The 15,672-nt window shown below is 47.8% G+C and overlaps 1 protein-coding gene across 2 annotated transcripts; it reads right to left on the reverse strand.

Annotated features, from left to right (window-relative positions):
- Positions 1-1,025: 1,025 nt before the first annotated feature.
- On the reverse strand, positions 1,026-14,586 carry LOC144120697 (putative methyltransferase DDB_G0268948). Of its 2 annotated transcripts, none has more exons than XM_077653345.1 (7): positions 14,369-14,586; positions 9,049-9,224; positions 7,176-7,336; positions 4,860-5,058; positions 3,551-3,657; positions 2,610-2,744; positions 1,026-1,249 (listed from the first exon to the last, which is right to left on the reverse strand). In XM_077653345.1, exons 1-7 carry the CDS (start codon positions 14,508-14,510, stop codon positions 1,162-1,164), a joined length of 1,008 nt encoding a protein of 335 aa, XP_077509471.1. In that variant the 5' UTR covers positions 14,511-14,586; the 3' UTR covers positions 1,026-1,161. The 2 variants fall into 2 exon arrangements, with proteins under 2 accessions (XP_077509471.1, XP_077509472.1); XM_077653346.1 differs by lacking the exon at positions 14,369-14,586 and adding an exon at positions 11,592-11,678.
- Between the last annotated feature and the right edge of the window lie 1,086 nt (positions 14,587-15,672).

Genomic DNA, 15,672 nt, shown 5'->3' on the forward strand with positions numbered 1-15,672 from the left:
TGTGAGGTGTGTTTGGGGCCATCCTCTGCCACGGATGTTGTTCTAAGATATTACTATACGTCGGAACCACTGGTCTGGGCTCTAGTGGGTCCTCCCCAAGGTGAAGGAACTAAGCGAATACATATACATTTGAGTGCGCCCACATAATGCCGACTCTACAGTCTAGCCGGCTTGTTTCAAACGGCATGACCACGCTTACACCATACACCTTACACCACGCTCACATGGCATGACCATGGCACATGCTATGGCCATGCCATGGTCATCGAGCTCATGGCATTGGGGCTGGAGGCTCTCGCTCGGTATAGAAATCGCTGCTTGAATGCAGACCAAAGAGTGCCAGGCTACGCCGTTCCTGAAGATTTATCGCGGAGGTTTACCACTCATCTCTATTAAACAGCGTGCGCTAACAGGACGTACACAGGAAACTTGGAGACAGAGGAAAGAAGCGCTTCTTTCCTTTGTCTCCAAGTTTCCTGTGTACGTCCTGTTAGCGCACGCTGTTTAATAGAGATGTACCAACTAGCCCGTCAGAAAGTTCTACCACCCATCCTATAGACAGCTAGGTACTGGAAAAAAATGTCCAATGTAAGTGTCGAGTGAACATTTAAAGGTCATTGCTCTGAATTTATTTAGCAAGTGTATCGCATTCCTTGAATACGTTTTTCGTGCTTAATTTGGTCTTTCGTAAGTTTTTTACGACGGTTTTCTTTATTAAAATCGAATACCCTTCTCTGCAATACGGCTTGTATACGAGCGGTACTTTTCGCACCCAGCCTACTAGAGAGAAATGCGTCCTCTATGCGTCTCCATTCAGCGTCGCTTCTGTCGACAGAAACCTGGTGTTGCCAGCTCCCCTCGCTAAGCTTCATCTGCTGCCTGCAAAGAACGCCAAACGCAAGGTATTCATCCAACAATGCTCTTGCAACTTCCCCCTTCTGAGCAGCGCAACGTTCTACAAGGGAGCTATTTCCGCTCGCTTCAGCAGCGTTGTCGATATTAGCATTACACTTTGCAGCAGTTGTATCAAAGTGAGCCCTGCATTTCAAGCAAAGCATCGCAATTATTTGCTTTATTCTTGTGCTTTCCATGCTTTCCAGACATATTTGAACTCCTTAAAGACACTTTTTGTAACAACTTTAACATTTTGATCGAAGTGGGTCACTTTCGTAACAGGATGTAAGATGCTCTGTAGGCTACTCTAAGTTCCGGATCACTTTCACCAGGCTTCCCAAGTCCCGATCGGATCCTGAAACGAGAAGTACACCAAGCGATACACATTACATGACGCATAACATACCAAAGCGGGTGAATTCGCATAACTCGTTTACAATCTTGGCACTGGCACGTTATCGTGACCTGAATGACACCCCGCTGAGTCAACAAGGGTCTGCTTTCCATTTGAATAGTGTGTGACGGTGGTGCCCATTTCTTCATCTCATGCGCGCTCCAAGCCCATAGACCGTCAATTCTGGAAGCCAGCGGTGTACCGCCGGGAGCACTTGCACTTTCCGCGACGAGTACTACCGCAAGATCTTGTCTTGGCCGCGCTGAGTGTCCGATGAAATTCAGTTATTGCCAGACATCTTGCGGCGACAAGCTGTAGCCCATGTCATGATGCTCCACCACCATCTGAGAGAAGGCAACTAGCCATTTTTTTCAGCATCTTCCCTGAAAGCCGACAATGCTTTGCACTAAATATTGGGTTAGGAGAGAGAAGTCTGCGTGCCTTTAGAATTACCTAGAAGAGCTGACATGAGCAGATGACACTTCAGCTGACGTGAAAACGCAAGCCCGAGACTGAAACATTCGACAGATGTGGATAATCTTGAAGGCACTGAATTACCTGTTTTGTGGTAGCAAGTACGTAAGTTTTTGACACTTCATTCAATGCATGGAGGAAGGAAAACTAAGGAGAGGCCCTCGGTATCAGAGCTGCACGCCAGAAAGAGTGCCGGAAGTCACGTCCTTTCGCAAGGACTACTGGGAGTATTTGGCTGCTGCCGCAGCCAATGGTAACGCTGGGCGCAGCGGCGTCGTCTGCTGCATTGTCTGCTGCGCATTCGCAAGCGCGCTGAGACGGCGGCCAAGTAGGGGGACGCAGGGGGGAGCCGGCTTTAGAAATGTGACGTAACCGTCTCTCCTGAGTTCTTTCCTTCCTCCATGCTTCGATGTTAATTTTTCACCTGACCGCGATGACTCGCAGATAGTCGACTGTAGTTGGTTATGAGGATTTCGGTAAGGCGCCGTAAATGTCTCACTCTCGGTAGGCAGCACCTCAGCCAGCTTACCGGGAAAATTCGCACCCCCCCCCCCCCCCCTCTCCTCGAACCAAAAAACTAGAAATGGTGGTCACTCTCTCTCCACCTTCTGGAATCATCTGAGTCACCATCTGGACTCAACAAACGAAACGGCCGCGGTTCCCGGTCGTTGCTTAGAAAAGCTGCCAATTTTTTCTCTCCATTTATTCTCATTTTTCACCCTGGTCACCGACAGGCCCTGCTCCATGACAACTACGTCGGTAACGCAGCAGCCAACACCTAACCTAAACAGCATCGTGCTGCTTAGGAAGACCCCTGGAAACGCCGCGAACTTCGACGCGCACTCACCTGGTCTCGAGTCTCTCCACCGCTTCTCTGGCGCGCTGCGGTTCCTTCTCCGCCATTCGTATTGCGAAGCTCCATGTCTTCACTAACGCCACAACGGCTGACAGCGTTGTCTTTTCTATCACGTCGAAATTTTTCCTGGACAGAGCAAAGAAAGAATACGCCGTGGCAAGCCCCATAAGTTACTGGGTCTGTTTCTTTCCCGCCCTGAAGAGGCGATGAAAAGCACCGTATGCTCCGTCGCTAAATAATACCGAGCGATAAGGTGCTTTTACATTTGGTCTCCATATGAACCCCAAGTCGGAAGACTATACCGGGCAGTACAACCAGGAACTCAGCTACGCCCTTGATATCAAAAAGCGGCGTTCAACTAAAGGTAGTTTAGAGCCTAATTTGATAGAAAACAATAATAAGAGCATAACAATGCTAATAACAACGCGATGCGTTCAGCGTCTTCTACTGTTCCACGCCATTTTCGGACATAACATTTTTCATGGGAAGACACGTACCGTCTTGGCCAAAAGTAACCGGGCAGCGGTGGTTTGTTCCTTAGCTGCATAGAGAAGCACTTGTGACAGCCTATAAGCTCTTAGTCTGTGTAAAGTAAGGTTAACGCTCGTCCTCACGTTTTGACACCTTTCGGTCTTTATGGGTGCCGTAAAGGCTCCATTGCACGGTTGAGAAGCAAAGACATTTTGCTCAGTTACTTTTGGCAAAGAAGGTACCTCCACTGCTTCAGTAAACTGAACTGTGAAAGCTCTACAGCCACGTGTCTACCGGCGCATAGAAGCGAGCTACAAATCCCAACGCTCATGCATCTCTGCGAGTGTTAAGCTTCAAATACTCGATAGCTCCTTGACCTACAAAAATTGCCTTTTCGTTCCTTGGTCAATTCCGTTTATCGGAATTGAGCCAGACGAATGTGTGCCGTATACGCGACTTACGTCTGAGCGTCCTTGAAAGGCCACTTGGAGAAATCTGTGCGGTCGTACCCGTAAGTCCAGAAGTCATGCTGAGAGGTAAGGTAGCCTTCAAACTCCTTGTACCGAAACTGCCGGGGTACGAAAAAAAAAAGTGAAACGTTGTCAAAACTCTGAGATATGCTATCTCTGAAAGCAAATATACCCTTAAAAATGGTCTATAGACAGTCTACAGACTTCTTACAGGCTCTATTGCTTTCCTATGGACATTTATTTTTGTCTATTCATAGTCTACATACTGTGTACAGACACAAGACTACTAAAAGCGTATGGCCATAAATCTATAGATTGTCCACAGAGTGCCTATAGGATTTGTAATGCCTATAGACTGTTTTCTAAGGTTTGTCTATAGAAAGCCTACAGACTTTACAGACAAGTCTATTGACAGTCTATAGACTGTCTAAAAATTTTGTAAGGGCAACTTGGGTGTTAATTCTCTCCTACGCTACAGCATTCGACATGGTTAGAATTTCTCAGACATATGCAACAGTTCGTGACAATGCGCTTGTGACTTGTCCCTGCGCGGCGATGAATGACAGTAAGTGCAGGTACAGTCAGTTTGAACGGTGACGTCCAAGTAACATGCATGCAAACATGCGTGAGGAGCATTTTAAACGTAAGCCTCATGTGGACGAATGACTGTTTTTCAAGTTGCACGAAGCACCAAAAAAAAAAAAAAAATCGGTCCTTTCACACAAACTTAGTGTTCCCTTTTACAGTACTTGTAGCTGTACATTATACCTTGCTGCCCAGAACTATACTTCTGTCAACCCACCCACACACGCACATATTACCAATTTATCTGTCACGTGAAAAACTAATTCACGATGATCGGCGTGTGGACACTTCATAGACACATACGAGAATATGAGAGGCGCCGTATGTGAAGGGCTGCACATTATTTTCGACCACCTGAAGTTTTTTAACATGCACCGACAGTGCACAGCAGCCCTGAGGCTAGAGTACACCACCATTCACTTCCAAACAGTGATCACGAAACCCTCTTCAGTGCTTACGCCACGAATTTGGATCCAGTATAGAGAGAGAGAAAAAAAAAACTCCATCTTTAAAACCAATTTTCTGACCAATAAACGAGGCTCCTTTGCCGCTCCAGAAGTACCAGGATGCCCAGAAAGAGCCACAGAATCCATTTTTTGCTATGAGTAAAAACTGAACGGAGTGTAGAAGCACCTAACAGAGAGAAGACAAGTTCAGTGACCCTAGCGGTCTCTATATGGCGCTGTCATGAGTATCGGGGTAGAGTGCAGGGCACCTCTTGTAGGCAGTCCTCCAGGCCCGGCTCGGCGACGGCTCGTAGCCGGTAGAGCGACGGGCAGAACACTCCGCCGTCCGCCAGCACCCGGCGCACCTCGGCGAAGAAGGATTCCCAGCGGAACCAGTGCAGCGCGTTCACCGTCACCACCAGCGCCACGGAGCCGGCATCGAAGGGCAGCGACTCGGCCTTGGCCACCCTGCGCTCGACGCGACGTGCGCGCCACCCGGTAACCGTCAAATAAGGTGACCGATGCCGTTACTCGTGCCGTTCGTAAAACCGCCGCTTGCACGGTGCGCTGAGCGACAGCGAAATATAGGACGCCTCGAAGGCCACCGCAAGCGGACATCAGGACCATGCTACGGCATCGCCATGCGGACATGAGAGATTCAGCATACCAGATACGTACTAGCGGCGACGTATAACAGGCTTACGTACGGGAGCTGCGCAAGGGCGTGGCCGGGTACGACCACTCCGCGTGCGCATCTCCCTTGCGTAAAACCGGTGTACGTCTAATCTAGTACTGTACGTCTCCGGTATGTTACATCTCTCTACTGAGGTGGTCACACTACGGCGATGACGGCCGCGTTTAGAGAGGCATTTCGTCTCGGTCGACAGCAGCAGTTGCAGCCAAGTTGAAAGCGCTCTGGTTAAGGAAAACTATTTCCTCTTAGTCCACTCATTTGAGCTGACTATAAATGACTTCGCGTAAGTTGTCCAACTGTGAGTACCGGCCGTTGCATGCACAGTGCAGTGGGCGGTACAGTGACAGAATAACATTGGGACTAAGACTAACCGGTCTGTACGCATGCGCGGTGACGCGGTCTTTTCTGACGTACTATGATACTCCTATTCAAAGAACCGCAGCGCGAAACTAACTGGCGCAGACGAGCTTGCAATAAGGTTCAAGTCTGCTTTATTTTAAATTCACATTCCACCTACACGTAATCATACAGCCACAAGGCATGCAAACTAGTTTCACTGATAGTAAACTCGGCAGCTGCAAATATATATACCGGCTGTTTGAGCGAACACTTTCAAAAATTTTCAAAAACAGGTTTTTGGGGTAAAAATATAGCTTTCGCGGTATAGTATTACCAGTGTTGGCGGACACCAGAAAACTGGCGAAGCACCTTAAATAGTAAGCTCGTTTACTAATTTTTAATAATTAACTTTTTAACTAGTAGAGTTAGACGCCTAGTTACAATTAGAGAATTGTAGCCGGTCGTTAGTAATAGCCATATCCGTTTTTAGATTTTCTAAAATGCGATTACCCTCGTTCCTGTGGCTCGACAAAATATGGCTGCATCATGCGAAAATACATGCGCTTTCGAAAGCATGCAGGCGAAGCAACCCCTCCAGTGCACGGAACTAGTCGAAAAAGCTAAATTTTGTCGAGCCACAGCGCCAAGGGTAATCGCATTTTTGAAATTCTAAAAGCTGACATGGCTATTACTAACGAACGGACACATATCTCTAATTGCAACTAGGCGGCTAACTCTGCTAGTTATAAAGCTATATAATTATTAAAAATTAGTTAACCAGCTTACTACATAAGACGGTTCACCGGTTTTCTGGTGTCCGCCAACACTGGTAAGGAGCGTTCACATAAGGACGGCGCTGCCGCCCAATTTAATTCCAGGGTATTCCGTATGCGGTTCTCCTGTGCACGCGTTTTTCTCCCGCTTCCTTTCTTCTGTGGTGCATTTATTCAAGTTTAAGGCCCGCACCCACGACCGCCGCCTGTCTTGAGCATTGCAGCTCTGCCAACTGAGCTATAGTCGGATGCAACTAAGTCTGCAGTGAAGCTCCGCCCACATTTAAGACCGATGCACAGAATTCCTCCACGACAAAAAAGTAGTCTCTTGTCACAACGTTTCTTGATGCCTAAACAAGTATTTAACCACCAGACAAAATCATAAGCTCTATAATTTTGATGCATATGGCTTGTTTAACACAACCAAAGGTTAAAAAAAACTGTATTCTATATACTGTGGTGATTTGTCAGCGAAGTAACACAGGACGCCAAGGACCATGGCCCATCGTTATGAACTCCTATTTCTTAAGTCGTATCCTATTACAAGTGCCGGAATAGTGTCTAACTTGCTTGATAAACGACTGCACTAGACAGGCGGCGGTGGCAGGTTCCAGCTTTTAGCCCAGATTACTCTTTTTTTTTCTTCAACTGCGAAGTATAAAGTAGAGAAAACCTAAAGGAGCCCGCAAACACCACTTAATGTAACACAGCCACTAAGCCACCAGCGCTGGTAATCAAGTATTGCCTTTCGCACTGTCCTGGAGTGCACAGCTGCTCACTCGAAGCTCACGTTCTCGGCGGTGCGGGAGGCCCGGGCTATGGAGATCTGCGTCTCGCTGATGTCGGTGCCCACGACCTTCGCGAAGTGCGGACAAAACAGCTCCGTGCTCTGTCCAGGTCCGCACCCGACGTCGACACACACGCCATCCTTGCACGAAACCTGCCCGCAGTAAAAAAAAAAAGAAAACGCCAAACTGCTGTGAAAAGGAGGACAAGTCTTCTAGACTACGCCTTCACTTGCGCTTTGTGTCATTGTCTAACTTTCGGACACATTTGACTCATCACACTCGAAATGGTCCAGTCGACACTATGTACATTTAACTAAATATCTCCATATTAGTAAAGAAGTACGCGTGCACTTTCTACCGAAGATAAAACAAGGTATCCGCCCTATAGCGATCTTAGACACATAAATTATTATTGCGGACGCTGTGAATAGGTAACAGACTAGATAGAGGCCTTGCGCTCGAAGAATTGCGAGTGAACCGCGCACCTGAAATGACACTAACACTAGAACAGTCATGGGCAACAGCTAACGGGAAGTGAGCTTGCGGGGGAAGAAACTTATTTCTGCTTGTTGAGGCAAAGAAGGTCAGCGGAAAGCATAGAAATATGTGAGGATATGCGTGTTTTATCGCATGGAACGAATTCCAGCTGAATGCCTACCGAGTCATCCCAGAAATATTATTTTTTCGGCGAATCTATATTCATTAAACTTCTGTTCATTACTGTACACCTTGTTTGCATATATAGTTGGAGAGCAGCCCTGTGACCTGGCGGCAAACATCCACCGAAACTCATGCCGCTCTGTGTTTCAGGAAATGTTGCCGCTAGTTATTTTTCTTGCTCGGATAATAGGAGTCGGAAGGAAAAGGCCGTATAACTATTGCGGAGAGTACGCACACCAAGCGAATCAGTTACGGCGAATGTTCATCAGTTCGCCAATTAAGTAACGGCGAATTACAACGTAGCGAATGTTATTGAGTTAGCCCATGCTGTACAGCGTGAATAGCAATAAAACTAAATAAATTACAGTCGAACCTCGTTATAACTATACGGCTTATAACGAAATAATGGATATAACGAAGGAATGGCGATTCCCCTGGAAGCTCGGTCAACAGGGTCAATAAAGAAGCAATGGCTATAACGAAGTTCAAATTCGTTATAACGAGGTTCAACTGTATTTCGAGATCTAATGCCGCTCCCTGTGCTCGTGTGCAGGCACCTTGAAGTTTTGTATCGAGCACGACTTTTAAAATTCAGAACGGCATTCAGCACAAACACGCAGTCTTCTAAAAACAGAGAAATTAGACGTGGCTTTCACGACGTAGTATACCTTATAGTTTAACTGTACCTTGGACGTGTGGATTCTCCAAACTGTGCCGCGCCTGTGACATCCCTGAAAATATATGGACCCCGTCCGTAATATAGGTTTGCCCCACGTAGGAGCGAGAAATATACGAGCGCTGACCGCTTCATAGGCGCGATCTGACAGCAAGCCTGTAGCTCATAAACTTGTCCGGCCGCTTTGAAGGCTCTCCAGGCGTTTCGGGCGTTCCTCCAATCTTCCTAAGCAGCGCGGACTGCGACTAGCGACTGTAGTTTAAGTTGCATTGAAGATGCGTTTCTATGCGTTTTTGTCCTGACTACATTCGCGGCCACCGTAAAACTAAATCTCTCCCCCCCCCCCCTCTTCCATCATTGTGAGCCGCTGGCCAGAGATTTATAGCCAGTACCGAGCTTTCTGCCTTTCTATGTGGATCAACTTCTGTTTCTTGTGCCCCGTGTGTAGCACCACGCACATTATCTTTCGCAGGTCAAACGTGTCCGCACGTCATTGGACAGAGGAAACCAGAGGCCGCGTGCCCATACCGTTTCGTTGGCGTACTCAACGATATCGGCCACCATGGAGGGAGGGATGGTGGGCCTTGACATCTTGTACTGGGCCGATAGGTCACCTCCCACGAAGCAGCGTCTGTAAGATTCCTCGAGGCTGCCCGCAGGCCGTCCGCCACCACCGTGAGGCGTCGTAGCGGCACCCGACATCCCTGCGGCCGCGTCGACAAACACCGGTCGCACTGTTTTTTTTATAGTTTTTTTTAGGGAAATGCGAGGATTGATTTGGACTCGACTGGTTTTCTCCAGTCGGTTAATTGGAGGGATACGGCAGAGGCCTTTGTCTTCCAAGAGAAGGCTGACGATGATGACTGTCTATGACAAACTATTGATGGCAAACTATTGAAGGCATGCCTCATAAAAACCATTTTTGTATTTCTGTCAATGCCATATTACTTTCCCATTGATTAATGGAAATTCAATGAACACAAAAAGCTACTGAAGGTATTCAATACCTTACTGAATACTGAAGGTAAATACAGGGTGTTTCACCTAAGACTTTACACAATTTTCAAAAATAGGCTTTTTGAGCTAGAAGAGCGCTTTTTTTCTGCGTAGCGTGTAGTACATCAGAAAACAGCTAAGACATGCAAACTAGCAGGCTGCTTAACTAATATCGGATAATCAACTTTTCAACTATTACTGTTAGTCTCCTTATTTACTGAGGGGCGTGTAGCCCACAGTAATTAATAGCGATACCGGTTTTCAGAATTTCGAAAACGCAGTTGCCCTCGGCGCTGTGGCCCAACAATTTTTGGCTATTTCGATGAGTTACGTGCACGGGAGGTTGATTTGCCTGCAAGCTCCTCGAAAGCGCATTCAGACAGACAAAAACGGTGCAGCAGCAGTGTTTTAAAAAAAAATTACAGGCAAATTAAGGCCATCAAAGGACAGCTTTGGCAAAATAGGCGCCTAGAAATTATCGCTTTTCTTGCGAAACTCAGGGAACGCAAAGTGCTCGTTCTCTTTCAGCGCGTCACGTGTTCTGCGTGAATATCTTCCATATGCTAGCTGCGTGTTTAGTAAAATACGGAGGGGACAGAAGCTTAAGCTCCGCCTTAACGGTATGACGCTGTACAGTTAATGGCTTAATTCCCATATATGCGGAATTGGTCATTCTCAACTTTACGCTCGCCCCGCCGCGGTGGCTCAGTGGTTAGGGCGCTCGACTACTGATCCGGAGTTCCCGGGTTCGAACCCGACCGCGGCGGCTGCGTTTTTATGGAGGAAAAACGCTAAGGCGCCCGTGTGCTGTGCGATGTCAGTGCACGTTAAAGATCCCCAGGTGGTCGAAATTATTCCGGAGCCCTCCACTACGGACCTATTCGTTCCTATCTTCTTTCACTCCCTCCTTTACCCCTTCCCTTACGGCGCGGTTCAGGTGTCCAACGATATATGAGACAGATACTGCGCCATTTCCATTCCACCAAAAACCAATTATTATTATTATTATTATTATTATTATTATTATTTACGCTCATATGTCCCTGGGAGTCCTCATACCCCTCCTGGCGCAGTGGTGCAGCGGTGAAGCGATGCGCCACTGTTCTGCGATGGCAGGTGCTAGCACCTTGTGTGACCCAAGTCACTCGAGTACCCTCTCGCGATCAATCATTAATTTAACTTTGCACCTGCCAGTGCCAGGGTGCATGGTTAGTGTTAGGCCAGCACAGAGATTCGGGTGCATTGAGCTTTAGGAATAGCCAGGGCGTACTCAACTTTGAAAAAGTATAAGCAAGAATAAGGGCCGATAAAAGGGCTGGTGGAGAAGGTCAGGAGAGTATGGGGAAGGGAAAAAAATGGCAGTCAATCCGAAGAAATTTAGCACGGCAGAATTTGGTGGCTAGGTGACAGCCATCACCGCCTCGACACAAAGGCGATTATATTAATTATCTGCGTAAAACGCTAGGGCGCGCAGACGACGAATCCCTTCATTCGATCATTCATTCTGGCAGCAACCAGCGCCGAGCTGCACCTAAACTGCCTAAACCGGCGCTGCATATTCGCGGCACCGCCACGGATTATTACGGAACTGGCGCAGTTGAGCAACAGACCGTTAACAAACACCTATGTTCCAACCATCATGCCCCGGTGCTGCCCTCTTGTGTGATACGCGTGTACCAGTCCGTTGTTCACCTCGCCGCTGCCCGCAAGGTGGGGCGAGCTGCCCCCAGCGGAATAAGGTGTCTCGACTGGTCTCAACACAGCTGCATCGCGGCAGACTACTGTGCAGCTGGTAGGATCCTTCTGCCCCAAAAGCAGCGATGCGTTGACAGCGTTTCTTTTACACTTAATTAATACTTCGGTTTAGATTACTCGTTAAACGACACACATCGCCAGCCAACTCGCAGATGTCTACACACCCCAAAAGTACATGCTGCTTAGATCTGGCGGTTACAACTCAACATTTTTGCTTTAACCCTTACCGTACTTAGGCGCCTTCTCTACTAATCACAAATTTCTGTTGTGTTTTGTAACAGCACACACACGCAACCGCTCGCCCCGCGTTGTAAACTTGCCTGCGTGCGAATGCTATGTCGCGTACACTGGAGTGCTTGCTGCGAGGGAGACGCCAATTCGAAGCAATGCGCAGGTCAGCAGGCTAATGGATGGATGAATGGAAGGTAGGAGCATCCCCTTTGAAACGGGGCAGTGGTTGTTGCCACTATGCTCAGTTTTTTTTTTCCTTTATTTTTGTTTACTCTGCTGTAAGTTGTTAATACAATTCGCCATTTCCTTTAAAAAAACGTCTTCCTACTCTTTAAAACTTATGTCACCTCTCTGTTTTTGTGCCACAAATCGCTTTTTGCTAATTTCCACCGCAGATTTGTTTACATGACTATTGTTATCTCTAAACCCTAAGGCCTTAGGCTAAAACTGCGGCTGCGAACTCCATCTATCGGGCATTGTTAGCCGTTTCGTCATGCGTATCGTATGGGACGTCAGTTCCTCCGCGTAAGAGGCACTGTGTTTATGGAGAGCACAAGAGCAGGCAGGTCGGCCAGTTGGCGTGATCCATCGCGAAGTGCGTGCACAGACTAGACGCCAATGGACGGAGACTCACCGCCACATCTGACGGAGAAGTAAACAGTGATAACAAAAAGGAAAACGATATACAATCACCACAACAGAGTGCGTGCAGGGTACATGTCTGCTCCATCGGGTACTTGAGATTGTCGCAGTGGCTGTCTTCTCGATCGGCACTATATACACTTGACTGTCTTCGTGGTCTCACAAATCCATTTTCCTTCCTTTTTATTTATTGCGACAGTGTGCCTGATGGCATCAAGTATCACTTAAAAATACAGGTACACACTGGACTCTCGAATAAAGTCCATTTTCTGCATCTCCACTTACTCCCATGACTGGATGTGAAATCCTATTTAACTGTGATCCATCGCGGTGGTTCAGTGGTTATGGTGCTCGGCTGCTGACCCGAAAGAGGAGTGTTCGATCTCGGCCGCAGTGGTCGCATTTCGATGGAGGCGAAATGCTAGCGGCCCGTGTACTGTGCGATGTCAGTGCACGCTAAAGAACTCTGCATGTAGTCGAAATTATCCGGAACACTCCACTACGGCGTCCCTCATAGCCTGAGTCGCTTTGGGACGTTAAACCCCCATAAACCAAACCAAACCTTCAGCCGTGAGCGGTGCGACTAGCTAGCTGTTCTGAGCTCCCTTCGGTGTCCAGGGTCCGCTTAAACTATTTATCTGCTTCGCCATTCTCACTCATTCCCGTGTTCCTACCATGCGGCTACCGGGAGCTCACGAACCAGAGGAGAGTTTCAATTGTACACTCGATATAATGGAAGGCTTTCATTCTATGCCGATCGAAACGCTTGCAGAATTGGGGGAGCGAGCTAGGAGAACGAGGCGATAGTGCGTTGTCTAAAAAAGGCCGCGATGCACTTGACTTGTCTCGCCGAGTTCCCTCACGAACGCGTAGATGCCAGCGCAATTCACTACAGAGAGGTGTTGACGCCTACGGCGGTCTTTTCGCTCTAATCAGTGAGAGCCGACTCTAGCTTGGGAGGCGCCGGCGAAAAAAAAAATGCATCCAACTATTCCCCAGCCATCCTCACGCGACACGCCCTTGTGATGTTGGTTTTTCTTGCCCTTTTCCAGTGACATCATCATTGTTGCGCACCTTCAAATAAGTCCAGAATTTCATTTTCAATTTATTTCATCGACTTAGTAGGATAGTGTACAAAAAAGAATCTTGCCTTCGGCTTCCCAGTTGCAAGAATCAAAGGCACAGCAGCATGGCATCACAACCAAGTTCTAGTAAATTTCGTCGCTAAACACTCAATCCATCCGCCGCAATCTGCTTACAGTAGCATTCAAGGCGCACAAAGCAGTAAAAAAAGCGCGGGAAACTCTCCCGGAACGCGGGAAAAAAGCGCGGGAGGCAGTGTGGCCTCCATATATACTCTACACCGCACAAATGAAGAACGGATCCTTGCGGCTTTTCTGTCGAAAAAGCCCTGTCTTACGGAAATGTGCGGGCAGTGCGCGTCTCTCAACAAGCACGCGCAGTTAGTCCTACCTGCCACCGTACCCGGGGTCTTTCCCCACTTAACGCCTGTGCCCTTGCACATTCCACATACAGCTGCTACGCACCGGCTGCCCGACTTCCGCCGAAGGTCATTTCGTCACTGCGTTCCTTGTGCTACGCAGCACAGTACATCCGTACTCGTATAACGGCGTACGAAATGCCCGCAAACAGTCTCCACCTTACTGAGTGAAATAAATGCCAGCGAATTACTTGCGATGAGCAGCGATTTCCAGCCTTCAAGAATATTGCCTCGAAGCGTATTTTTTGGCCAAAATAACACAAACTGCGTCAAACATAAGAATTCGCTCCGTCGCTGACACCGCTATCAGTGGCACAAGCTACATTTGAAAGTCGCGCCACTTGCGACTTACCAATGGAGCTGTCCAATGCATCGCGAGTTTTCCACAAAACCCCACGCCAATCCCCTTTCGGCTAGAGTGAACGTGCCGCTAGATTCTTGAGAGCGCATAATAAGTATAACGAACCATTTCGCATCAGGCAAATCAAACAGCCGTTAACTATTAAGTTTTGGCTTTCTGTTCCTGAAATTGGAATATGCAGCTGACGCAGTAGCGGAAAAATTGACATAAATTCGACGCTCACGTAACAGCTTTTGGCTTCCTGTTCCTGAAATTGGAATATGCAGCTGACGCAGTAGCGGAAAAATTGACAAATTCGACGCTCACGAAAGAGACAATTTAGTAAGCAGAAATGACGAGTGAAGGCAGGTCGGGGGTATTACCGTCGCGTGATGTTACGTTGTCGGCGACATTCGATGAGCGCAGCGAGTTCGCAAGCACAAACGAGCGTCGGCTGTTCCTCACACAGGCGAACCGCAGATAACAGCTGGCAAGGCAAGCCGACCTACACACTACAGAAACCATATTAACTCTACGGCTGACACCTGCATCAACGTTAACCTGGCTGAAACTAAAACCAGCAGCCACAGCGGCACCGCCGCCGACGGCATGTTTGGATTGGCTTTGAATTGGATATCTTTCGTCTGATACGCATTCGCGCATCCGTTCGCGTAACGTTGTATGACATTTTCCAAATATGTCGAATCTACACGATCATGAAAGGTCATGCGGACAATTAAAGCACCTGCACGATGCACCCCGTATGAACGATGGATTTTATTTGTTTATATACACGGTTTTGTCGTTTACAAACATGAGTGCTGATGGTGATAGCCCCAAAGCGCTTCCGGTATCAACGGCGCGGTGTTTGAATAGGGTTTGCGCCAGTGCAGACGACGCGTGTCGCGTTGGATTTGATAAGGCAATGGAAAGCATTTCGTGCAGTGTTTGATAAGGCACACGTGCAAGTGGCGCGCCAGCTTTCAATGCTTCTCGTTTTCCTTGGGGCAATACTTGCCCAGAAAACGCGCCCTCTTCAAACAAGAAGTGTTCTGGGGCTAAATCGCAGTGTTGCCAGAACAAAACACGTTCGACGAAACCGTGTATAAATTGAATCCGGGTGGTGGGAAAACTGTTAGTAGGTCTAGGGGCGCACGGTGGCCGAGAAGCTTGCACAATCTTTTGTCTTGCTTTGTTTCTGCTCCTCTTCTTCCATCTGCTCCCGGCAGCGGTAGTGGCCCGATTGGTGCCAGTAGTCAGATTCTTTCCCTTCCCTTCTTTATTGTGTAAATAGTGTCATACTGTCCCCTCATCTCTTAATTCCTCCATTCTGCCTGCTATCCTTTACTTCTGCTGCCCCAGCTCAGGTGCCTCAGTAGTGACGGGAGATTATGGGGCTAGCAAAAATGTTTTCCTTACTTTTTTATATTTCTTGTCTTAAACACTACTACTACTACATTTGCTGCTACCACTACTATACTGCTACTACTTAAGTAAAGCAGAAATTTGGGCAAGTTGGTACGTATCCATTTTGAAACAGCGCAACAAAGACGGGACGTGGAAACTGAGGTGTAAAGACAAACATGCGCTGACTATCAACAGACACACCACATTTTTCAATGAATGCACTTTCGTCATTGTCCTGTGTGATGCACATTTTAACGGCCCTCATGGGCTCTCCGTGTGG

Source organism: Amblyomma americanum, chromosome 2 (genome assembly GCF_052857255.1).
Source record: "Amblyomma americanum isolate KBUSLIRL-KWMA chromosome 2, ASM5285725v1, whole genome shotgun sequence".
Taxonomy (NCBI): domain Eukaryota; kingdom Metazoa; phylum Arthropoda; class Arachnida; order Ixodida; family Ixodidae; genus Amblyomma; species Amblyomma americanum.

Coding starts and splice junctions, on each gene's coding strand:
- LOC144120697 (XM_077653345.1), bottom strand. CDS start 14,510: ATGGTTTCTGTAGTGTGTAGGTCGGCTTGCCTTGCCAGCTGTTATCTG. Junction 3,658..4,859: donor TGGAGGACTGCCTACAAGAG/GTGCCCTGCACT, acceptor GTACCCCGGCAG/TTTCGGTACAAGGAGTTTGA. Junction 1,250..2,609: donor GTGGAGAGACTCGAGACCAG/GTGAGTGCGCGT, acceptor TTCTCGTTTCAG/GATCCGATCGGGACTTGGGA.